This window comes from Diuraphis noxia, unplaced genomic scaffold (assembly GCF_037042655.1).
Source record: "Diuraphis noxia isolate RWA-SAM2 unplaced genomic scaffold, SU_Dnox_SAM2 contig0003, whole genome shotgun sequence".
Taxonomy (NCBI): domain Eukaryota; kingdom Metazoa; phylum Arthropoda; class Insecta; order Hemiptera; family Aphididae; genus Diuraphis; species Diuraphis noxia.
In genome coordinates this window covers 25,423,570-25,451,321 of record NW_028301713.1, presented here as the reverse complement: position 1 = coordinate 25,451,321, position 27,752 = coordinate 25,423,570, and the positions used below count along the sequence as shown (strand labels likewise).

Here is a 27,752-nt window from a genome sequence, read left to right as displayed (position 1 = left end):
AAATTAAATTAAACGAATAACGTTATACGTCAATAGCTTATTGAATTAACCTTTAAACAACATCGAACTAGGACGCTTTATGGACCTATAATTCGTTTTCTTTTCCGTGTACAGACTCCAAACGATCGATACTGGTTTTATCATAGCAAAATTAATTAATAATTAGCCTCAAAACTCGGACGGATTCCACGATGAAGACAGTGTAGGGAGGTACGCGTAGGTACACAGATAAAAACGAAAAAATATATCTTAAAGGCCGACGATAATATTGAGGAAATGCGTCGTTTGTTCGTAGGTATAATAACAATAATATATAACAGCTGTACGTAAGTAAAAAAAAAAAAAAATGAATGAGGTACCTATACCATAAAACAGTTCGAACGTGTGGGGAGCATCACTTTTATGCAAAATTAATGTAATTACTATACTGTCACGCATCGCGATTTGTTCCTATATATAGGTTCATGTTATATTATGAAATATGGTATATACATGTACGTACTTGCATTAAAACTTTGACCATTATTTTAATGGAATGATTGTGTCGTCGGTGAATTAAAATTAAAAGTCTATAGAATAATAACATTTATTCATGTGAATTGATGGTTGTTTAAATAATAGTTATACATTTTGCAAATTATTTTTACCGATTAATAACCATTATGAACTTTGAGAGTGTCACCGCGGTGCAGGTGGTTGTATTTTGATACGAGTTGTTTTAAAAAATTTAAACTCTTGTTTTCGCAATAATAATAATAATAATAACAAACGAAAAATAATTGCATTCGACCCAAGTCGAACGTATTATAGGTATGTAGCATTGTCGTATAGGACCTATTTAGTCCCATTTGAACCATCACTATCTATATGTAGGTACTTATGATGATGGCACAATTAGTTTCGTGTGGACTTAATTGTTGATGATGACTGGCCCGATGACATAAATCAACCCGAATATTACATATCGTATATTATACATAAAATGTTTACGGTTAAAGTTTGCTGTTGCGTACAGTAAATACTATACATAACAATATAACGATAATAATGCATAGGTACCTACTGTAACAAGCAACAATAATAATAATAGTCCTGTGTACGGGGCGCAGTTTGATTAAAGTTAAAAGCCTGCAGTTGATTCAACTCCGCCGCTGCATTAGTATATACGTCTTTACTGGTGCTACTGGTGCTGACTAAACAAACAGTAATAATAACATTATTATTATAATTGTAAATTACTATATTAAACCGCCCTACGCTTACAGCGGGAAAAGTTCGATCGGGCGCAGGCAAGAAAATATCGCAATACACGATGTTGTATAATATTATGAAAAGCCGTTGTGCACGAGTAATACCACCTATATGTAATTAGGTATTCATTGTCTTCGACCGGCGTTTTGGCTTTTCACTAAATTTCAATGCATATACCTACTCGTATTATATATATTATCATTGTAATTTATAATATTATGGTAGTGTTGTTGGTGGTGTGACTTACGCGCCCGGAAAACCGTCTTAATTTATCACGCCCCGCCTCAGGATTATGATGTACCTACACGTCCTACGACGAAAACGCAAAGCGGCTTGTGAAAATTAAAGTATACATTAAACAATAATTTATTAATTATTAAAATACAAAATTTGAAAGCTATATATCGCATTTGTGTTGTATATTGCTCGCATATGCTTATTGTGCCTAATTTGTACAGATAGCATATTACCTAATAAAATAAAAAATGAAAAACATATCGCATTATTAGCTGTGTTATCTCAATTTATGCAATTTTTCAGCAGGCAACTTAAAACCTTTTGTTTTATTGGTCTTAAGCATCGCCAACTATGGTCATTAGTATTGTATGAGGGAGAGAAGGTGTTACAATTGATTGAAAAACAATTTTGTGTACCTATGTGGGCCGAGGATTCGTCACTAAAAACAAAGAAACTAGCGGCTCCAGCTTATGCTTGCAAACCGTCTCAGAACACATTAGTGAATTAGGCAGACACCGAGCCACAACAAGCGTCTTAAAATATACTTAGATGCGTTTATGCAACTTTGAGTAGTTAATAAAAGTAGTAGCAGCTATAGACATCTATAGCCTGTGATAAATTTTCAAAATCAAATTTTTATCATCTCAAAACCATTAAATAAAACTCGAACATATAATATAATACGTACACTTGATGGTCAAATTATTTTAGAGAGAAATTGTTATCTCTATTTTTAACTTCATGGTATCTCCGCAGTATTTAACAGTATAGGATTTGTCAGCAGGTTGTTGCATCAAAGTAATGATTTTTTTTTTTTGATGTGCAATCAAAAACTTATTTTGACCAACATTTTGAGATATCTTGTTGTTGCCCCGAGGTCTTCGGCGATAATTGTTTTTAATTGTTGGTTAAAATCATCGTCGTCGCCGTTGCGATATGATTATGACATAAAGTCGAGTTGGTATTCCTCAAAAGCTATATACTAACCTACTAAGTCGCCCCTAGCGCAAAGATAACACATATTATTTGTGATAATAACAGTGACGTTTACGATATTGCGTATTGGATCCTCAACGTTTTACATACATACGATAACAACAACACATATATGTGCGCGCGCGCGTGTGTGTGTGTGTGTGTGTGTGTATACATCAGGAGATTTACTGGGATATTAAAAACCGGCGGAGAAACATTGCCTAAACTCGGTCACTGCGTAATAACAACTTAATAATATTATATAATAACGTGCTGTATAGCCCATGTTGATACACGGGTGGAAAACTACGAAAGGGATTAAAAGAGAATCCTAGCCCCGGCGGCGATGGAAGGGGGAGAGAAAGGACGAAAAGAAAGTTTATAAAAATATGAAGTTCGCATCCCGTGTTTGACGTTTATATTATATTCTTTCTTCCGGGCGGACATGGTGCGATCGCTGCTACAGTCGTTATTAATGTTTCTTCCGCGCGCGCACATTAATCCCGTGAGACACTATATATGTATGTACTATATATATATATATATATATATATATATATATATAACATAACTGTATTACCAGTGTTAATCCTTAGGTCTCGGGGCAAAACCGTGCGCGCACAAGTCCTTAACAAGCAGCCAAGACGAAAGCTGGCGAATAGCTCTCGTCCGAATCGAGCATAAAATAATATATATATTTATATACAGAGTGACTCGAATTGCATGGTCGCGACCATTTTTTTGTTCAATAATGCAGCTATTTAAAATCTGATTTTTGAAATTTTTAAATGCGTATACCTATGCTCAAGGATCATGTTTCAAATGTATACGTTAATAGACCCTTACTTAAGGAGTGCCCTATCTGTTGCGATACAAACTCATGTGCACATCGAATGAGAATCCCTCCTAAACTAATGTTTACAATGTTTTTATTTAGTGGATCATTTTTTTTTCAACATTTTGATACACCCAAATCAAAATTCGAATGAGTATAATATTTATACTAAGAATCATAATAGTTCTTAAAAATGGTTGTACAAAAACATAAAATATAAATGTTCTATAGAATGTAATATTTTATATAACTAGATCATTTTTGCAAATGCACGGGGTTTTGGATTAACGATTATCACTAAAATTTTTAATCCACCATATACCACCCTTCTTTTTCAAACCTGCTATTATTGAGGACCTATTATTTTCCTTGATCAATGCAAAGTTAAATAACCCGGTAAATAATCGATCAAACTTTGATATAGATTCGTGATATCTTGGTGAATCGCACTGTATAACAGTTGCGACAATTTTCAGAATAATATAAAATAATAGAATTTTTGGCATTTGTATTTATAATATATAACTGCACATTGCTCCAAGCGCGGGTATTATATTTTTATTTGAAACCTTTCGCCAACAAACTGAACAAACAGGAGATGACAATAATAATAATAATAACATAAAAATACTGTGCTTATTACAGCCCACGAGGAAGATCACTCGTAAAACGTATAGGTATGACACTTCTTTCGAACTTGTTTACACCGATGTAATGTTATTATAAAACATTGATTCTTAATAGATCCCCTAGCTTATTCCACCGGTATAATGATAAATGCTTGATTTTGTACGTTTCAATTACATATTTATATATACTGTGATGATGATTTTGTTAGTTAAAAATTATTTGCTGACGTATAAGATAAATGTGTGCGGTAGATCAACGATTTTTTTAATAAACAACTCGTTAGCAGTGTACATCGTCTACCCGTTCAAGCTATATATATATATATAAATGAAACGTTATTATACGTCGTGCTTAAGATCAAACTGCGACGGCTGAAATATTAATTTCTTAATTAAAATGTCCCTAGTTTCTGATTCCTTATATCATTGTATTATGATTTTAATGAATTTTATTAATAACTTTTATTAATTATAATGAAGCGTGGAAGAGCACAATATCCCTCGAGTAACTCTGGCAACCCCATGGTGATACTGTCTTTCCGTTGGCTTCATAATTGATTGTATTTGTTTTTCTCACGCTTTAAAGCTGATAATATATTATTATTATTATTATTATTATTATATAAAATGATTTAAAAAAAACACATTCGGACTACGGTATAGTTACACTTTATATGTACAATATATTAATATCACTACAACAAATATCGTATTTCGAATGAATTCTATTTTGTGCCTGCAACAGTTAAACGAAATATTTGACGGTTATTTCGTCGACCTGCAGAGTGATCTGATTGTTATTATTATTATTTTTATTATTATTATTGATTATGTATAATATGCATATTACGTTACATCATAATGATATTATACACATTTATTAATAATTATGATGGTAACATGAAACAGTTTTTTATCCCTCCTGAAGATGTATAACATTTCGAATATTTATAGGAATGTGATATCTACCCACTCATAATTATTTCTCTTTGATGGCCAGGCACTTATTTATTAACAGACGTCGAAAGTATATAGAGTTATAAGTTATAACATGAAAATCCTATGAGGTTATTCGAGTATAATATATAATATACCAATAATAGTCTTTCGCAACCTGATATATAATTAAACAGTCCGCCGTTTTCATAATATTATTATCAAACAACAATAAATATTGATATATACCAATGAGTACGACAGTTTAAATTCGACCATAGTTCATTAATTCGAGAAAATTATAATTATTACAATGTCGTCATTCGCACAGTCATAAATTAGGTACTGCTGAATAGTTCACTGAGCCGCATTCGCCTTTTTGGATTCTTCAACAATGCAACGCAGTTATTCAAAATCTGTTTTATAGGATTTTTATACAAAATATAGGTAGATGATGATGTTTGAAGACAGTTTTTTTTCTTTTAATTTTCGAGAATTTTTTTAATACTTCCCTATATAGATGGTGCGCGCGAGACCTGCATACTTCTGTTTCTCAAATTACCCTCTACCCGCCACTCTTTCTACTGTAAAATTTGGTTAGCGGACAATTAAAAAAAAAAAAAAAAAAAACAAAAATCGTTATTAAATTTAAAAAACGGGGCTGAGCATCCGCGATGAATCACGGATGAAACACTAATCGACGTGTGCGAATTTTGCGCGATAAAACGGTTATTTTTATTACATCGCAATGACTTATAATCACTAAAATTAATTTTGCGGACCTCGCGTTTTGGAATTACATATTATATGCGGATGGGTAGGCGGTAAATGATTTCTGTTTGCGGTTTACAGCGCGTGCCGTTGCACAACCGACTTTGAATCCTACACAAAATATATAATAAAAACATTACAATATTATCGTGTGTTAATATATTATATTACGTACGTATACGTAAAACACGCCGACAGAGCCCCTCCAGGCTACTGTGCGCACTGCAATATTACAGCATATTATATCATTATATTTCATGATATTATAATAATAATGTACTCTGTCGATGCAGACACAATAATAATAATTATACGTTCGGTTATCGCTGAGAAAATATTACGCACCGAACACCGCTCCGCTCCGCCACAGTGTGGTTCTCTTTGACAATACACTGATATATTGCTGTGTATATATTCACTATAGTGATTCGTGTGCAGTGACAATAAACGATGTTATAACATTATAAATCATATATTAATTTAAAAGTGTATAATCCGAAACGTTTTACGAATCAACGGTTCTTTTGAGCAAAAAGAAACAAAGTGTCCAGTATCGTCGTCGTCGTCGTCGTCGCTTCCGCGTCGACGGGCATGGCGTCGTGTGTAGTAGCAGTACTAGCACCGGAAGAAGCACCAGCAGATTATAATGATAATAATGTAAAACAATAATATCTCGTCGTACAGTACTGTTGTGCAGACGACGATGATAATGTATAGAACACTTGAAGTCTGAGGAGACAGTAGCGGCGGGAGTGAAGTTTGATCGTCGCTCGACGAACTCTAGACGAGAATTAATCATTAATTAACAATTATTATTAATTGACTGTCGACGGGAAATAATAATCACCTAGTCGCAAAAGCGTATATATTATCGTATGATATTATAATGATATATATATATATATATTTTACTTTTTTTTAAATTATTATTATTACTTAAAGTTTTCCTGGCAATAATCATCTAAACTTAGGGATACAGAATTAAGTTTTTGACATTTTGTAAATCAGATCATGATAGGTATAAGTAATAGCTATGTTTTTTTGATGTACAGAAAAATAAAAATCATCACATTACGAAGAAATTTAACAATTATATAATTATACAAGTTTATTGATTTAATAAATCATGGAGAGTCAACCACGTTGGAATCTGTGTAACTGATCACTTGTTTTTTGCAATCGATCGAAGAAGCTTATTGATAGTTCCTTGATGTACCTACTCTCTGATAGTCGGTAGTTTAAAATCTGTGTGCAGTGGTTCATTTCGAACAAACCAATTAGCATTTGAAGATTACTCGCAGGACGTTATTTTTGTGAGTCGTGGCACATTGATCCCAGGCCGGGGTGGCATATAATATTAGAGGACGAATGATTTGGTTATATATAACGCATTAATGAGAACTCCCGACTTAATGAAGTTTGACGATTGATTAGTAGGTAGAGTATTTTTAAACGTTGGTAACCTTACTGTAATTTGGAAGATACACGAGGATTCCAGGTGAATCTTTTTATCCAACACTACTCCAAGGTATTTTATATTTTGATAAGTTTTACTGTTATGTTCGCTTTGATAATCTTCGAGAGGCATCGCTAATTATTAGCAGCCACAGCCCTGCAATATTATGTCTACGTATGTATGTGTATATGTATATATATATGTATCTACGTATGTGTGTACGACGACGTCATATGTGTGCCAACGAGGCCCACCTTGCAATATCACAACAGCATTTAATCGTTTATGTTGCGCGGCACCTATATATATATATATATATATATATATATATTATTACGCTTTCGTCAATTAACATAATACGTCATTACGATGAAACTAATGTAATTATCGTACTAAATGTTGTAATAACGGCAATTAATAATTATGATTATTATAAAACTGGGCGTACAATTAACAACAATATCATATTACCTATGTATATATGTACCTCTGTTACACTAATATATTCCGATTTATAATGATATGCTGCTCGTGAACTCTTAACTCAGACGATCCCGAACGAAATGGCGTACCTATTTTAGGTTTGTTTTTTTATTTTTTTTATTTGGTATAGAAAGTCAAGACGATTAATTTCGAAACGACAATGTTAGTATTAAAATATTTAGTCGGACTACTATACGCGCAATGGGTGTGCACGATGAGGTGCGTGAGGTACGCGATTTCGCTATATATGATCCATGCGGTCACAATTTATTATACGCTTATATCTAATAAACGTACTATAATACCTACGACAACACGTAATTTATTGTGATACGCTCGTACGCTTGAATGACGCATCATCCTCGGTATAAACCACCCATGACCATACCATATTATTATACTATAATAATTGCAATAACCCGGTAAACCTATATATTATGTTAGGTCGGGTTATCTGCACACTTTGAACTCGCATAATCTGCGCGAAACGCCATGTCGGTTATTTTCTCGCCAGACTGTACGAGCTATACGTCATCGTCGTCGAGGATAAAATAATAAGAATACGATATAGGTATATTGACTTGACACAAAACAAAAACAGAAGACTCGAAGCTAATATTACTATTTCCTTAAGCTTCTTATTGATGGTCTTATAAAGATTTTTCAGAACTATTAACTCAAATTAATTTCGATTTTTATCGAAATACCATCACATCTTCAAAATTTTAACAACAACTATGATGCGAAAAACCATATAAAGACCAATCATCGACTGTACCGTAAAATATCTTGTACAAACAATATGTATTACCTATATTTGTAAATATTGTATTAAATCGGGCACGTCCAGTATTGCTAGGTATATAAACAAATAAATAAAAACTTTAATATTATAATGCTATTATCACGACGATATTGTATACTAATCGCCTTTTCTCTCTCGTCTGTTCGCAGGGAAGCAAATGCACAAGCGGCGGGGCTCCGGGACAACCGTACTACATGACCCATCAGTTCCCACCCGGATCGTCTGCTACGCTGCCCAACAGGGGCCGTCCACCCACCGGGTCCATACCGGCCAGAGCTTATTCGCCGGCCGTGCCGACCGTAGCGGCCAACAAATCGTCAGGTAACCCAACGGGTCAACTATAATGTACACGTAGGCCCTATAGTTGTAGTTATATTTCGAATAGTTAATAAAAATAATTAACACGAGTTGAGTAAAGTTAAGAGAACACAAGATCGGTGAGTTAAAAAGTTAACAGTTAACAAATTATAAAAAAATTTACTCGATATGTTAAAAGTTAATGTGATGGGAAATATACTAAATTAACTAAGCTTGAAAAAAAATTAATCTATTCATTTTTTTAAATTAGTATGTAAATCACATAAAGAGAGACTGTGGTTATCTATAATTTTATAAAATATATATCAATGTACAAAATTATTTGATCAAGAGAAATAACATAAATGTTATTTTAAATTAATTTTATATTAATATTATCGACGTATAAATGAAAAATGTCAAAACGTTTTTAACTTGATGGATATTTTCAAATCAACTGAAATATGCTAAGATATTTAAACTGTAAATTAAACTAGTTAAGTTCATAAGTTGATCAGTAAATAATAAACTGACTATTTAAGTTAAATATTTTATTTTTTTTAATTAACTTAAAATTAATTTTATTTTTGACTTAACTATGACTTTTTTACCAGTTAATAGCGGCCTTTGTAGAGCGGTAGTAGTAATATCGCAAGGTATGTCGATCGATAAAATTTTCGAATTTTGGACGAGTAGTTTATTAGTATTAGTTTTAAGTACTTAAATTTTGAGCCTATATTTTTCTCATGAGACACCCCGGTGTAGCACCTACATTCAACAAGCCAGTCTGTCTAAATACTTTTATATACTTTAGTATATAAGTAGTAGTAACTGATAAACTACTCGTCCGAAATTCAATTTCCGTAAGTCGAAGTACACCAAAAAATATTTTGTTTTGGATTATAAGGAATTCAAATTACCCGTTGTCATTAAAAAAAATATATGATTTTAAGAATTTAAAATTGTTGAAACAATAATACATTTCTAAAAAAGGTTAGGCTATTGTTTTTTTTTTTTTTTTTAAGAGCAATGTAGTTTTGTGTTGAATATCGATCTCCATCGATCTAGCACATAAGACTTTATCCGAAAATCGCGTACCCAACCCGCGGCTGCAGGTAATCCCGTAAACATTTTTTTTTTTTGTATTTTGGTCCACTATTTGTACTATTTTCTCTTTGCGATTTCACGTAGATCGGGAATTACTCATGTTGTAATATTATATAAACAATACGCCCAAGGTAATTTGTGTCGTCATTAACATAATAATATACGTTGAACACAGCAGCAGCCAAAAACCCGAGTTTAGATTATAAAGACATTTTCACCTGATTTTTTTATTGTTGACGTCATTCAAAGGCGCGCACAGTCAAAGGACACGGGCACATCTCTTCGCTTCAACTTCACCCATACTGCCATCCCTTCACCCCCACCACTACGTCTTACGCCACAGTTACGGTAAACATAATATATTATAATATACAGACGACAGGTATGTGATATATAAATAAACATCACGAGCGACAGGATCAAAAAGGGTTCGGAATAAAATTAATTCGAAGTAAGCCACTTACTTATTATTACCTTTTCGTCGTTTGAATAAAAGTAAATTATTATTATTATTATTATTTTACTTGGTAGTCGTTTAATTATATTTCGTTGTTTGTTTGAAAACGTTTAAATATAATTACGTTAAATATAACATAATAGAGTTAAAAGTGTTCGTGCTGCAAAGAACACATCACTCACGCGTAGGTGTACTCGCGCGGTGGTCATACGTTTTTTGGAGATATACCTTTTAATAGAGACGATATTATGACTCGAGTTGATTGAGATCGATATATTTCATATGTTCTGTTTATCTGTACGCGTACCACAAATAACATTTCGTTTGAATAAATATTTTTGACTTTCAGCCTGCAGTTTTTAATAACGCTTGCAATAAATGTGCCCCAGACTATACATAATACAAGAATTTTATGCAACATAATATTGGCGTTTACAGCCTAATATTTCTTTAAATATACATATATGTATATATAGGTACAAAATAATAAGTGTTCTGCGTGGACAGTGGTGAGGTGCCAAGATGTTTAGCAATTATATTGTATTGTAATTACAAAAACTATCGATCACCCTTGTTTGGTTTGATTGCATTTGCGAAAAACATAACCGACGGTAATTAATATCAAATCAAATTGTTTTGCTGGGAATGATTTGATATGCGCTCTACAACGTTTATCCGATAAATCGCTCGTCCGTAAATTGGACGTTTAACAACGTCACTGGTAGTGCCGTACTTAGACCTGACATTTGGATGAAGGTTAATTTTTAATTAACACATTGGATAACGTGACACCTGAACATAACTAAACAAATCGTATATTTTAATAGTGGACTAATTTTTATTAATTTATAGTTATTACCTACTACCTAACCATACCTATCTATAAAAAAAATATATTAAATAATATATAATAAAATTAATAAAAATAAATATTAATAATAATTTAGATATATTTTTAAGAACATTAATTTTCTATTTTTTTCTGAAACAAAATTGGCTCTCAGATGAGCCAATCAATGCCTCGGTAATACATGAAAACGACGTTAACGATTGTCGATTATAGATTTTTAAAGTGGCTAATGCACTAGGTGATTAATAGCACAAAATAGAATACGTTTTACGACGACGATAAAAAATTGTCATAATAATTACACCGATCGTCCACGTCAATATCTATGTAGAAATACTCATACTCCGTAGGTACCCACCATCAAAATATTTAATAATGTAAGCTGCAGTATTCAATATTTATAATCAGAATTACATAGAATAATATTACAAAGGTATTTTAAAATTTATGCTGTTTATTTTACTATAATGGATAATTTGTTATACCTAAGAACATTAAGTAAGATACAATTAATTTACAGATATTTCAGTTTTCTCAGAATAAATTAAACTATTCAAAAATTTCAGGTGGAAGGGGGATGCTATCCTCCCCCACCGTTGGTACGATGCTGGTTCTATTTTTATGTTTTAATAAAATTTATCATTACAAACTATAAAGTAACATTTTGAATTCTATATAATATTTTATTACGTTTACCTACCCATGTAATTATCATCACAATAATGTGTCTACATTATTACTGCATAATTGAACATGCTATAAACTAACCGGATCAACATTTTTATTTTCCAACAACGTAAGACATACTAACTGAAGGACCAAAACGATTTTTAAACAAGACACGGGTTGTGTCATTTATTTTTCAATTTTCTGTAAAAATGATTTTTTCAGTAGCTAGCTATAGTGTAATAATACATATATCTCGTATATATATATTTTCAAATCCCAATATAACAGAACTGAATGAAACTTTCGACTCGAAAAAGTAACTGTATAATACAGTAAATACGTTTTTAATAAACGTACCTCGCACGAGACCGCGATTAGTTCTCTGCAGTTCCAGTCTCAGGATTACACAAAAAAATAAATCCAAAATTTTTTTTCTCGCAGGAGATCGATATATTTTGAGAAGTTTCAAAAGCAATAACTATTATAAGCCGTTTTGGATTTTTGGTCGCTTCTTATCTATATATAATACTATGAACAGTGCTTTTCAAACTAAAGGTCGTTCCTATAATATTAGCGATTGAGGGGAGAGGAGTGGAATATTTATTTTATTCCAACATTAAAACGTTTATGGGGGGGGGGGGGGGGGGGAACCCTAATTATTTTCGAGTTTAGTTTGTAATTAAGAAGAAATATTCAAGGGTGAGCCTTGTCAGTTTTATATAATTAAAGTTAATGGGCAACGAGGCAAAAAATTATTTAGGAGCACCGCAGCAGATGTCGTAGAATATCAATTGGAAGTTATGTGCTGGGCACTCGTCGAGTCGATACGATATTTTAAATCATATTATCATATCCGAACGAGAGATGTCAGTAATAATAATAATAATAATAACGATATACTCAAATATAATAGTAATAATAGTAATATTCTCCGACGTTTCGCAACCACGGTCGACCGCGATTTCAATACCTGTATAGAGCATAAACGTCGACGGCAACCGCACCGCTGCGGGCCACACGCGACTTTATCAAACTGTATATTATTATTATTATCATATACTGAAGCAGTCATAATTTTATAGCTGTCTGTTTTAGTCCGTTACGGATATATTAGTATTGCGCACAATATTTTACATAATATATACATGTATAATATGTAATAAGGCACTCGTGTAATTATTATTGTAGTGGTATAATGTAATGTTCGTGACGTTCGGCGCAAAACGGCTATACCACGACCGCGGTTGCTGCAGTACGACGCGCGATATTCTATAATAACACATTTCATTATTTACTTGCAGTTGAATAACGGCGGTGGTCAGGCTATGCGATTTTATACATGTAGGTACTATGTATATATATATACAGTGTGTTCACGATATGAGGTACCACTTAATATTTCCTCTGGATGACCTTGGATTGAAATGGGATTTTCGGGAGGTAAAAGGGTATCTAAATACACATTGTCAGGCAAAATTCAAATTTGTAATTCTCTCGGTACGCGCATCCGCAATACAACTTACTTTTTTTTAATGGCAACACCAATGTCTTTATACGGATTCAGGAAGAGTATCTTTTTTCAAACAATTTTTGTATAAAAAGTTTTTTTCTAATTATAAAATTGGCAAAGTTACATAATGGTCAAATTTAATATTTATGTAGGTAACTATTATAATCTGCTTTTAATGACATTTTTATGACATTGATTTTATAATTGAGCTACATATTTTTTATATTTTTAATTTGCTACTTACATACAAAAAAGACTAAAATAAATTACTTACTACCGTTATTTACTCTATCTACAGTTGCAAGTTAATAAATAAAAATAGTTGAAGGTAAAGAAAATTAAAAAAATTAATACTACGAATTCGTTTATTTAAATTTTATTGAATTAACATATCCAACAATTTTAGAACTTATTACTATTAACTTATTGATACTTTTATCTGATAAAGTCTTGTTCAAAGTCTCCACCTTGATTTTATGATTTCAAACGTCTCAACAATTCTCGTGATATTGCTCCTTTTATTTGATCTTCAGTAAAATTATTACATGCCACTTGTATTTAGTTTACTTGATTATACCTACCTACATAAATATTAAATATGACCATTCTGTAACTTTGCCAATTTTATAATTAGAAAAAAACTTTTTATACAAAAATTCTTTGAAAAAAATACTCTACATGAATCCGTATAAAAAAATTGGTGTTGCCATTAAAAAAAAAGTAAGTTGTATTGCGCAAGTGCATATCGAGAGAGTTACAGATTTGAATTTTACCCGACAATGTATATTTAGGTACTTTCTATTACCTCCTGAAAATCCCATTTCAATCCAAGGTCGTGCAGAGGAAATATTAAGTGGTACCTCATATCGTGAACACACTGTATATATAAATACAAAATAATATTATTGTTAATTACTATCATAACTAAATGCACAGCTGAGTGGTTACAGCGCATAGTGTACACGACTGCAGTTGCTGTACGTCCGTGAGTTCCCTACGGGTACCATATAGTACCAGCTTTTACGTCTGTGAGTGACCCACGGGTAGGTACACCAACCCCCGCCCTACCCGTACACTCGAGAAACAATAAATATTAGTCGTAATCGAATTGCAATTAATAATAAAATATTGTTAACGTTATATTTTTTTTCTTCCGCCCACGCAACAGACCACGCACTGTACTGGCAACGACTCAGGCGAAATATCCCTCAAACTTTTATATCATTTGTATAAATATTTGATATGTTTTGATAACAATAAAATGACCGCACTATGCAACCCTATTTTACCACATTTTTTTTTTTTTTTTTACAAATATTTACACATTTAATCTTCCAGTATATTACACTGGAGTATTTACCCTAAAACCCTATATAATATATATATAATTTTTTATTTATTGACCTCGAAAATAACCAGGTTACTTTTGGTTTACATTACCACTATTCTACGTATTAAGTAGGTATAACAAAGTCACGTATGCTTGTTAGCAAAATAACTTTACTCGTGCCTATATTGAATAGAAAACAGATAACTAAAATTATAAATTTATTTTCATATAATTTTTTTTTTAGAAGTTAATAAAAAATATGAATAGTAGTATAGGTACTCTATTGTTCTAATATAATTAAAAAAAAAATAAATATTTAATACCAATTTAATACATTTTACTATGTATTATGAATCTATAATTTTTTTTTATTTGGCATTTTTCTTCAAAGTGCATACCTTCTTTTGACCATATTTTCAAATTTCTGATATTTTTTTGTATTTTTTATGTGGTGATAGAATGATAGAAACTTCAATTTTTCAATCAAAAACTCCTTTTTTTACTGCAAATTATTTAGTAGATGATTTACTTGAAAATTTGAATATATCGTTTAAGTCAAAATTCTAATGAGTATTGTTTTTGGGTTATTAAAATGTTAAAATTAAAATAATTATTCCATTAAAAATGTTTTTACAAAAATATAATTATTAAATATAATTTCAGATGTAGTATGATGCATACTTGGATAATTTTTACAAATTATTTATGTTGATATTAATTAGAAGTAACTATCAAAATTCCTATCTTAAAAACAGAAGTTTGTATTGTCAGAGCATTTTCATCCTCAAGTGGTACAAAAATCTCAAGTATTAAAAAATATGGTTTTGAGGTGTATTTTAAAATTCCAAAAATTAGAATTTGAATATCGTTATAATTTAAACATACGAAATGTAAGGTGAGCTTACTTAAAAAATCACCCTGTGTATGGACATTTAATATGAGTCTCAAATAACAGATACAAAAAAATTATAATCGACAGTTAATACGATTTGTTCTTTTTTTTTGCATTAAATTAAAATTAAGTATACCTCCGTATGAGCTTCGTCTGTTTTATTGGGAACTATATACTATGCTATAAACGCATAAGAAATTATGGCATTTATGCAATCCTTCAGCTGCAGTAAGCTGCACGCTGGACGTTGTTCTTAATTATTTTGAGGAATTCGAGGTTTTGGTCAACCATATTAGTAAGATATTATCCTAATTATAATAATATCGTTGTATTCAAATGGCTTGAGGATAACTTTCCATTGGCCATCTGATCCGCGCTTTTGACCGCAAAGGCTCGCACATTGTGTAGGCAATATCATATATATACCATATACGGCCTGCTCCAGATTGGCGCTCACACGCGGACCGTATAGATAGTCGTCGTCGTTTGAAACGTGATTTATGGTGTTCGGTAGTGAGATTTACGATCGTTCCGTTTAGATAAGTTTTTGTTAATACGTTTCGTGCATAAATACGTATATAGTGGACCCGAGGCCCGGGGAACTCGACAGAGTAGTTGCGTCTCTTATATATATATATACATATACATAACGGGTCGAAGGGTGTCGCAGTCGAAGTCTCAAAGACGCAGACGCATCCGCCGAGGTCACCAAAATTCGTTAACCGCCAATTTATAGAATCTCTTTGTCAGTTGCACGCCCGGAGATTTTCAATGGAGAGGGATGTTATAAATAATAATACAGTTTACAATAACTTTTTACTAATAAAAAGTATTGAGTAGTGATTCTAAAATAGCTTTTATAACTAACAAGTTGTTTTCTGTAGGTCGGGAAAAAAAACGACGGGGGGCATATATCCCCTAACCCTCCCCGAGAACGCCACTGCTCTTTGTGTTGTAGACTAACGAAGTCTTCTTTCAGTATCCGCATTCGCATCATAATCAGCGTAGATCAATGCGTATTGGCCAAAACTTCATCAATTTGTTTTGATACTTTTCGACGGCAAACGAACGAAAAAAACTCAACTGCATAATATATGTATAGTATTTTTCACATTCGATTGTTATTAAATAATTAAATTATAACAATGTATTATTATTATTATATAGATGGTGCCTATATTATTATTATTATTATATCGATATATTTTTTTCGTTACATACACGCACGAGCACTGCAATTATCGTTAAATTGGCGCCACCGTTTGACATCTATATAACCAAATTGTCCATACAAAAACTCGACCTTCGCATATTATCCTAAATTTATTTATAGGTACGTGAGTGTTCCCGATGACAATAATTATTATTGTCCCGCAGGTGCCTTATACGACTGACCACGTTCGTTTATAAGTGCACGTCGGTAACGTTTCTTTTTCTTTTGTTTCTCTATATTATAATAATATGTGCGACCCCGAAAACAATAATACAATAATATAATATTATGTAATTGTGTCCATTTGCAGAATATAAATCAACGTTCACGCGGATCGCAACAATAATATGTTTTAAGAATAATAATTCAAACAATAATATTGTAATATTGTAATAATCGATTGAAATTTAACGATTGTAGGCGTTTGTAACCTTCCTTGGGCAAGTATGTATCTGTTGCGCTCCAAGAGGGTGAATTTAAGAAAATCAAAATTCTGATTAAGATTTAGTCTAAATTTCACAGATTTTTTTCTGTTTTTATTGATATGGTGTAGTATATAGATAGTTGTTAATTTGACGCGGTTGTTTGGATGGAAACGATGATAGTAATCGGACCTTTGAAGAAAAATTAGGAACACGCAAAACATTTTTTTTTTATTCATTGTAAAGTAATAACTAGGTCTGAGATTCTCACTTTGCATTAATTTTTTAAAGCTGAAACAGATACACTGAAGATCGTTTTTAACATATACGTTCGATGTATTTTTGAATTTTATTGGAACTTAAAAAGCTTTTATTTTGCATTTTAAGAAATTTTAGGGTTTATGATGAATATAACACTAACATCCGAATTTTAATTGACATTTTACTTTAGAGATTTTTGTTTAAAAGTTGCTAACAAGGATTTCTTCTATTTGCCTAATTTAATTTTTTAATCGTAAGTTCTTGCAACATTTCTGAACGTTGTAAAAATTAAGTTTACAAGTGGCGAGGAAAATTTCTTTTTGCCTCAAAACTTGTTATTGAAATAAAAAGTACATTTTATGTACCTATTTGCTGTATGAATAATTATACACGAGCATTTTTCCTTTGGTTATTATATAGAATTATACATTCCCAGCCCTAGTTATGACTTTTAGTGGTTTTCTATACATAGCATTCATCTTGGAGCACCCCTTCCCTCATCGAAAAAATTCTGATTGCAACACTTGTGATGTATATTATTATTATTATATTGGGTAGGTACGTTTGTGCATATAACGATAGGCACGTACGCACGTATGCGTATTCGACATAATTGTATAAAATGTATTATTATTACATTTAACTAATGTCATTGTGCCGAATCGACGATATATCCATTGTATATCGCCGCGTCGATGGAATGGCCACCAAACCGGGGCGGTGTTTCGACCGTTTCGAGGTCACTTCACGTCGACGACGAAATTCGGTGGCTCTCATTCGAAACACAGCTCTATAGTCCGTGTTGTTTAATTATTCTAACCCTCGTCGTAGCACTTATTAATTATTCGAAATTAGTTATGGTTTAGAGACCGCGCGCGAATGAATGAGACGACGAAAACGACAATGTTACCCGAAGAAAGTTTCTCGGTCCCCCGAAGGCTGTGGTATTATTATTATTGTTATTACTATTATACATGCACTATGCAGATCCATAGATACGCGTTTATATTATTATTATTATATATTAATATAGTACCCCCGTTCACATTACTCTTCTCGTTATATGCTAAACAAATTCGGATCCGTAACCTTTCAACACTTGATTGGATTTCGGAATATTAAATCATATTTACACAATATTATTACTATTGCTATTATTATATCTATATACCTACCGGAAGCGAGGAAGAATGCCGTCGTACGATCTGCCGCGGTGACTGCGTACAATATTAATAATATTGTTATAATGATATGTATATATAATATAGCCTCCTTTGTATATATAATATTCCTATTTAAAATACGCGCCGCGACGGTTTCTACGTAAACGAATTATTTTTTGACTATATCATAATGATGCCGACAGACATTATATTCTCGCTAAACGCATAGTACACCGTTTACAAACTTAATACATTTTGGTGTATATATTTTACGGGGCGCCTTATAGTTGCGTCCCGTTAAAAAGATATACATGAATTGCATCCCACTATATTTGTTAGGTATAGTTAAATTGTTTCAGAGGTTCTCCGAGGTATATTAATTATAAAGGAGCCTGGGCTCTTATATGATGTTTCGATAATGATATAAATTACAACAGGTAATGAATAAATACAAACCTAATTTTTGACTGAAATTGTGATTAACAACATTAGTGTTATTATTTATTTAATTATGGACTATATTGATTTTGATTTTGATTAGATCAAAATGATTTAACATTTATTTACTTTTTCATTACATTTCATTAACAATTTTTTGATTGGCTTGTGATCATATTTATAATTGTTATTTATTTTCGTAAGTTTCTTAAGAACCCCTGATTAAAATACACGGATTCCGTCCTGTATTTTTTGGTACGCGATTCGTGTACACCTTTTTTACGGAACGCAACTAAAGTGACCCCATTTTTAAACTTTTATATTCCATCCGACGATAATGCGTACTCCAGTTACATTATCCGTAATAACGCCACTCTGTAATCTGCACAAAAAGTTTTCGCATCGGTTTCGTTCAAAATTTAAACTGTCGTACAATTAGATTTTAATTATCCAGCAGTTTTCACTATGGCAACTTTTTGCAACAATTATTATTGGTACAACAAAATATACTTGATATGTCATATATATATATATATGTGAGTTAATTACCTACGTATAATAATATAGTGAAAACTCCCTTATAATGAAGCTCCCCTGAATTGCGAATAAAGTGTCAGTCCAAGTGTTCGGAATTCAGAGGTTAGGTTAGGTTAGGTCCTAATTTAATCGTAGGCAGGTGTTTAATACTATAACTAATTAGCCTATAATTATTATATAATAATGACTGTTTGATATTTCTTAGTCACATCGTAACCGTAACGAAACAAAAAATGTTATAGTTGTCAAAGTTATGCGATTATCGCGTGTACCTATACTGCAGTACAGTTTGATAAACTATACAACTGTATATTTTGTCTTTTAATCTAAACTTTATAATTAAACTACATATTTCATACAACAATGATTAATCTAGCTTTCTTTTTAATATTTCTTCTGTTTTTTTTTTCCATCGCGCCTTCTCTAGCGTAAAAAATACGACAGTAATAAAATCGTAATAGTACAATATAATCTCAATACCATATACAATATACATGTTACATGTATAATGTATATATGTATATTATGAAGTTGTATATACATAATTTTCTAAAATTAGCAATAAATCATATATAATGCGCGTTTTCTTTAATATTGAAGAAACGTTATTTATACCTATATTGCATCTGTATCTGTTTACTGGTATTCTAAAATAATCTATTTAACTGTACGTCTGCTGCAGTATATACAAAACATTTGAAATGTTGAACCGAAAATTATATTTTAAGTTTTAGATACTTAAAACTGGAACTACATGACACAAACATAGATGGTATAAGTAAATTGTAAATATTAAAAGACTATTCTAAAACGGTTAGGTAATTAATTTCTCAAATCGATTAAAAACTAAAACTTTAACATAGGTATCGAGTATCCACAAAAACAGGCCAAATACAAAAATTATTATATTTTAAATCTTAGGAACTTATCATCCAATAGTTAAGTCTAGTGTCGCACAAACAGAATTCGAATATATTATGTTTAGGGTACTGAGGGTATAAGAGGACCGCGGATAGCAGTATTCTGATAAACAGTTCCCACCCGTTCCTTATTGTTTATTCAACGATGAAAAAAAAATAAAAAGTGTACCGAGTAGTAAAAGTAACTGAATTATACCTGTACACCATATTAGCACGCATTGTTTTTGTGAACACGCTGTACTCGTATTATTAGGTAAAACTATTAAGTTTCTTTTGGAAAAATCGTAGGTAACTGTAATTTCAGTTAAGCAACAGATTTCCACCATACACACACGCGTACACGTAATTCCTTAGCTGTGATTGGTTGGTTATGTTGGATTACCACTCGATTAACCACTTAACCGTGCATTAACATTTTTCGTGTACACGTGCATATAATAACCCACCACCTTTACTGCAGGAAACATTAGATTTTTGATGGTTTAGGTTAGGTTAGGGTAGGGTAACGACTCGGTTAATTATAAACGTTGACATTTATCATGATTAATGCGCTTAATACTGAGCAGTGCCATCCAAAAAGTTACTGTAATTATTTATATATTTGATATACGATTTTATCAGATTCAATTTATCATATTTTCAACGCTCCAACAAACTTTTTACGAACCAAGCTGTTGTATTGGTAACTGTTCATAAATACTTTGATCGTGATCAGATTGTTTGGCATATATTAAAATATTATTCTATAGCTGCAGAGATATTCAAATTGTGCTTCGCGGCTCCCAGGGGCATCGCGATAGTTGATAAAGCGAGCCGCGTCAAAGCACCGGAAACCAACATTAATGTACTTCTTGTATAATTAATATTCGTAAATATTATTTATAATCATTATGGAAACAATAGTGAAACACGCAGTCGTCAATCGATCATTTGAAGTTTTATCTCTTGTACTAAAGTCATTATTGTTTATAGACCATCTACAATAAGGTGATTGTTTAAGCATGTTCATCCCCATTTTTCCCTTTAATAATACATTTATCCAAATTCTAAATTTTAGATTTTTTTTAAGTAGACTTAAAGACCATAGTTTTAAATTTCTGATATTTTTTAAACTACTTCAAGGAGTATCCTGTGGCGATACCAACTTCTATTTTCAAATGATCCTAACCACGGCCCGTATTTTTTAAGAAAATTATTTAGTAAATAAATTTCTGAGTTGTTAAAATGTTTATACTAAGGATAATAATCCTTAAAAATGGTTTTATAAAAATAAAAATATGTTAGATTTACCTAGTATTTATCATAATTGGATCATTTTTACAAATTATTTTTGTTGATAAATCAATAGTAATTGCTAACTTTTTCAAATCGTCTAAGCCCACTATCTTCCATAATATAGATATATTATCCTTAAAATAAAAAGTTACGTATAACTCAAAAACTACTAGCTTGAATTTTGATTTAGATACATCAAGATTATCAACAACAAAATATCAGCGCTTACTAGCAAATTAAAAATAGGATGAGCATGCTTCAAAAATCATCAATAGGATACTGTACCTATCCGTTTCGTTTCGATTTTTACATAATAATTTGGCCGCAGCAGCCGTCAAAGTATTGTGAACACAAAAAGGAGCCGTGAAATAAAAAAGTTTGAATACCTCTGTTGCATAGCTATTATAGGGTATATACATGCAGAGATATTTTTCCCGTTGTCGACGCATTGCAATCACCGCCGCTACCTATAATAACATGCGATTATTAAACATAATATTATCACTATTATCACCAAAAAATGTATAAATATAAAATTAAGTTACAATTGATTGACCACCGTAATAATATTGTGTATATGATAATATTATTTTTCAGGGTACATGTCATCGCCGGAGAGAGCTAGTTCTAGGACCGGCGGATACACGGCCGCCCCGTATATGTCTCCGGGAGGTTCATCGTTCGACGACAACTCGTATTATGGCTATGGGCCCAGGACTGGGTCAATCACTCCGGTGATCGACGAAGAGACCAGGTAAATACGAACACCGTTTAAGATGTTATTACGAATATTATTGTTTTATTCGCAGGTAAAAGTTATTGACGAATGTCGATTTGGACGATTGTAAACGGGCGTAACACGTTTCCACCAAAAGTAGACCTTTCCCTTTTCCATCAATACCTGTTTCCACCAAAGGTGTATCTTTCCCTTTTCCACCAATATCCGTTACCACCAAATGAGATCTACCTATAATTAAACCACGGTTAATTTACCAAAATAATTTATATACTACGCTTATATTAAAATCTTTAATGCAGTAATAAGTTTATTTAAAATACTAAAATGCTGGATTGAAAAAAATGATATATTAATGTATTTAGTTATGTATATGTATATTGTATCTACTTATATATATAATTGGATGATATTTTTTTCCAATCGTAGAATATAGTAGTATACAATTGTTTTTGTAAAAACGTTAGGTTATTTGGTGGAAACGGATATTGGTGGAAAGGGGAAAGATACACTTTTGGTGGAAACGGGTATTGGTGGAAAAGGGAAAGGTACAGTATTGGTGGAAACGGGCATCGCCCTTATAAACTCTCCCGATGGTGAACTCTCCTGATGGTAAACTCTTCCGGGTCTACTCCAGTACTAGTTGACGGAAATGTGTAAACTCTCCCGGGCCTAGTAAAAATCATAAAATAAATTTAATATACATTTAAGTTGCGTTTAAAAAATATTCGATCGTATATAATAATAATAAGAAGAAGAAGAACAATATAAATTAATGTCTTTAGGTGCTATGCGCTATAATATTATAGTCAAAATTAAAAATACAATAAAAAATAAAATTTCAAAAAATCTAATCTACATTTAAGTTTCTTTTAAAAATAGTCAATAATAGTAATAATAATAAAAATAATAATGATATAAGTTACAAGTACAAAATATACATAAAAATGTTAAAATTATTGTTTTTGATAACAAGAACATACAGATTTTAAAAAAGTTAGGGAATCTATTTTTTTTTTAGTTAACCCGGGAGAGTTTACACGCTTACTTTAGGTAAACATAATATTAACCCGGGAGAGTTTACTATTTTTAAAAATCGGGAGAGTTTACCACCGCCCGTTAATTTAACTATATATACGTAGCTGTGTGATGGTATACCTACGTATATTTATTGTATTAACAGTGTTATGCTGCACACGCGTACACACCTAAAAGATAGAATCGTCAAAAATATTATTATACAGTGTCAGCTTTGCTATCTATTATACTAAACACTATAATATATGATATTTCGCATATAATATATGGACGTATTATCATTATTCTCATTATTATTATTATTATGGCCATATCATCGACGGCACTGTAAAACTATACTGTCCATATAAAAAAAAAATCTGTATATATATAATGGTTAGAACATTAACATTTTAATATAGTTTCGGGTAGTCAGTATTGTGATCATCATCACACGCGCACAGCAGCAGCTGTATTGCTGTAAACAGTTTGAATATTTTCGAAACATAGTTTTCCAATAGTTTAAAAAACTATCGAACTATGCCGGCGTGACAACGAACATGAAAATTTGATTCTGTATATCTATTATAATATTTATGTTTAATATTATTATGCTAATAATAATGTTTTTCGTGCGCTGATAATATTGTCGTTATTTATGGGGTTTTAAGCAACATTAGTTCCGAAAACTTTTCGTCATAATTATTGCAGTGTACCATGCAGGTATAGTGATATAGGTGATGGTGATAAAAACATTATTATTTTATTACCCATGTACAGTATGTGTTAAAGTTAACCAAAATATATAAACATATACCTACCTGTTACCATGTAAAATAAATATGATGCATTATGCTGTTGTACACAGGGTGATTCTCCAAGCATATTCACCCCCAATTTTTCCTTAAATAGTGATTTAATTCTGATCTAGGATTTTTTTTTATACTCTAATCGGTAGGTTAGGTTAAATTAGGTATAATAGGTAAAAATATTCTGTGGCGATACAAACATCTGGTTTTTTTTCCAAATGAGAATTTTTTAACCTCCCTAACCTCCCCCCTTTGTAACTATAAATTATTTAGTGGATAATGTTTTTTTTTCTTTTGATGTTGATGGACCATAAAATTAGTTTTACAAAAAAATATAAAATAGACATAATATTGGAATAAGTATTTTTTATACATGACCGTTTTTATAAATTATTTATGTTGATAGGTTAAAATTATTAATGACTAACATTTTGTTATTTTGATTTTGATACGTCAAATTTTTTAGAAAAATAATCAACGTAAAGCTTAAAAGGTCGGTTCTCATTAAGAAAAAAAAATAGAAGATTGTATCGCTACAGGACACTTCCAAATATTTTTAAGAATTTGATAATATAGACTTTGAATAGATACATTTAAACATCCCAAAAATCAGATTTTAATTAACTGCATTATTAAAGAAAATAAGGGCTGAGAATGCTTGTCGAGTCACCCTGTATACATATTATTATGTTATTAATTTAGATTTATGACGTAGTTGTTTAACAACGTAGTATAATGTACTTGTGTATTACACTTTTTACAAAATATTTCACGTACGTTGCAGTAATCATTAATAATAATCGGACCGCTTGCCTGCGGAACCGCATAATAATAATAATAATAATAACCATACATAAGTAGGTATTATAATAATTCACCAAACTTTAAACAGTTGAAACACTAAAAAAGGTAGTGAAAACGTAAACTTAATCAGACTTAGTTAACTGCGAGCGTAACGTCTTTGGTAAAGAGCTGTTAAATTTTATTATTTCAATAAAAACGATCGTAAATTTGTAAAAAAAAAAAAGTAATAATAAATAAACTATCGTTAGTTACGAGACAGTGGTTGCGGGTTTACACGCGTGCAGCTTTCAACAAATTAAAAGGGTGTTACACCATTATTCACCTTCTTTGTCTGCTGCTGTACATGTCCTACGCGTGGCATTACGCTGTATTCACTTTCGTCATTCTTAAAAAAAAAAGAAATAATAATAATAATATCCTTTCCATTATTATGTTCCACTATTATGTATATTGTGTATAGTGTTAACCTGAATCGTAAATTAAATCACGAGAATATTTTTTTTTTATGTCCGTTCTAGAATTATTTTTTCGCTATTAAAATAAAAAATGAGCTGGAAATACCTTTTAAATACTTCTCTTTTTGTTAATATGTTTTTAAAGTCATTTTATAAAATTGGCGATTGACATTAAAAACATCTCGTTGTATTGCAAGCATCAAAATCGATGTTTTCTATATCAGGTATTTTTATAACAGCTGTTTTTATGCCTTTGAATTCGAAAGATATACTTACTTTTGGGAAACACTAATGCGTTACTCTTGTAAAAGGTAAAACGATGTTAAACGAGTAAATATAAAGTAAAATAATAATATAATATAATCAATAATATGAGTTGCTTTAAAGACTTGGTGCACCGTATGCATTAAAATTAAAATTTATCTGACGGATTGATTAGTAATTATAGTTATTAAATTTAACAATAATATAAATCTCGACCAAACGTGATTTATAGAATAAACTTAATTAACATTAAAGTCTGTAGTACGAGGTAGGCAGGCAGGTAATACCATATAGTTAGATCAGACACAATTCGACCGAATTCATAAATATCTTTTTGAATTTATTTGGTTCAAAAATGGTAAAAATTTTTCAAAGTAATATCTCGTGTCTTTATTATTAAATACCTTCATCGATAATGGATCGACATTTTTTGGGTCTCTTATTTATTATAAGATTATTATTTTCTTAAACGCGATAATAGTAAAATAATCGAAATATATATATCGGGCTGAACGCGCGTCAACTATATACACTGCCTACCCATATTACATTATAATAGTTTTAAACAATATATAATTTAATGACACAATATATAATGATATAATATTACGTTGTAAAACGATACTCCGCTATGGACTATCGCGTATATATTCGTGATTTTAATATACCATCAGTCATCTCAAATTTAATATAATATTTTCTGGTCCAGTCTCCGTGCGAATTGCCATCTGTGTAAAGACGATCGTCGATCGAACGTTTCGGTCAATACCACGTCGGCATCGTATTATTATTATTATTATTATTATAATCTCATCATCGGGACCGTGTCCGTCTTCTCTTATATATTATTATTATATTAGGATTGCCTCGTTTGGGCATACTGCGTAGGGACCTGCGTATATAATACTATATATAATATATTAAATTTCTTATTGTCGACAAAGACCGGTCACAACACAGACGCAAACCCAATTATTACTCAGGGGTTGCTCAAGTCCCTCCAAAATCAACTTATCAGTAACCCACGAGAGACTACGTCCCTCACACTCCCCAATAGTCATAAATACTCTACAACGTCTTATTAATACAAATATAATGATGAAAGAGCAAATTGTTATTGAATAAATTACTATAAACATAATATATTTAATATAAATTTTTATTATAAATTATAATGTAATTAATGTGTATCAAACAAATTAAACGATTTTAAAAAAATAAATAAATTTAGTGCGTATAAATTATTAATCAATAAATATATTTTTCTATAGTTAGGAGAGTCTACTTTAAAAAATATATTTTTAAAATATTTTAATATAAATGCATAATATAACATATAAATTATTATATTTAATATGGGGATACTATTATACTAATTTTGACTTTGGGGGTGCTAAGCACACATAGCATCCCGGGATTATTGCCTATGGACCACACCATGAAATTATTATTATTATTATCTTTGCGAAGCCCGAACCAGCTAACATAGTACATTTTTATTACAAGTGCGCGTCATTTCGATCGTTTCCGTTATGCGCAAATTTAAATTATAATACGTATTATAGGCTTCAATCGACAAAATAATATCACACACGTATGTGTATTATTAGGTACCTACAGGTTGTAAAAATATGTCGTTTTGTATTATACCAATATTGAACTTAAACCGCGACCGGCGTTATGGTGTACATCATTATAAAACGATTTTACAACCGGATCTTCTGCTGGCCAAACCTATTTTTTACGAAAATAATCTTATACCCGGCAGCTATGTGTGATCTAGGACGACGACCAAATTGACTCATTCGCATGTTGCCACAATATTACGTAACATTTTTTTCCTCAAAATTATTTCGAAGACCGGACAAATATAGTGACGCGATCGGCACATATAATGGATTTATGTGTATATAATATACATATACATAAATATGAAGACTATAAATAG

General features: G+C 31.3%; 1 protein-coding gene across 13 annotated transcripts in view; it reads left to right on the top strand.

Annotated features, from left to right (window-relative positions):
- The window catches only part of LOC107167647 (coiled-coil domain-containing protein AGAP005037), a 224,868-nt gene that overhangs the window by 154,041 nt on the left and 43,075 nt on the right, over positions 1-27,752 (top strand). For all 13 annotated transcript variants that reach the window (XR_016190798.1, XM_089222529.1, XM_089222526.1 and 10 more), the window contains 2 exons: positions 8,528-8,699; positions 22,317-22,473. Coding sequence is in view for 12 of the 13 variants with exons in the window: in XM_089222529.1 (XP_089078655.1) it covers positions 8,528-8,699; positions 22,317-22,473 (329 nt within the window). In the remaining variant the exon portion in view is untranslated. The remainder of the gene's footprint in view (positions 1-8,527; positions 8,700-22,316; positions 22,474-27,752) is intronic.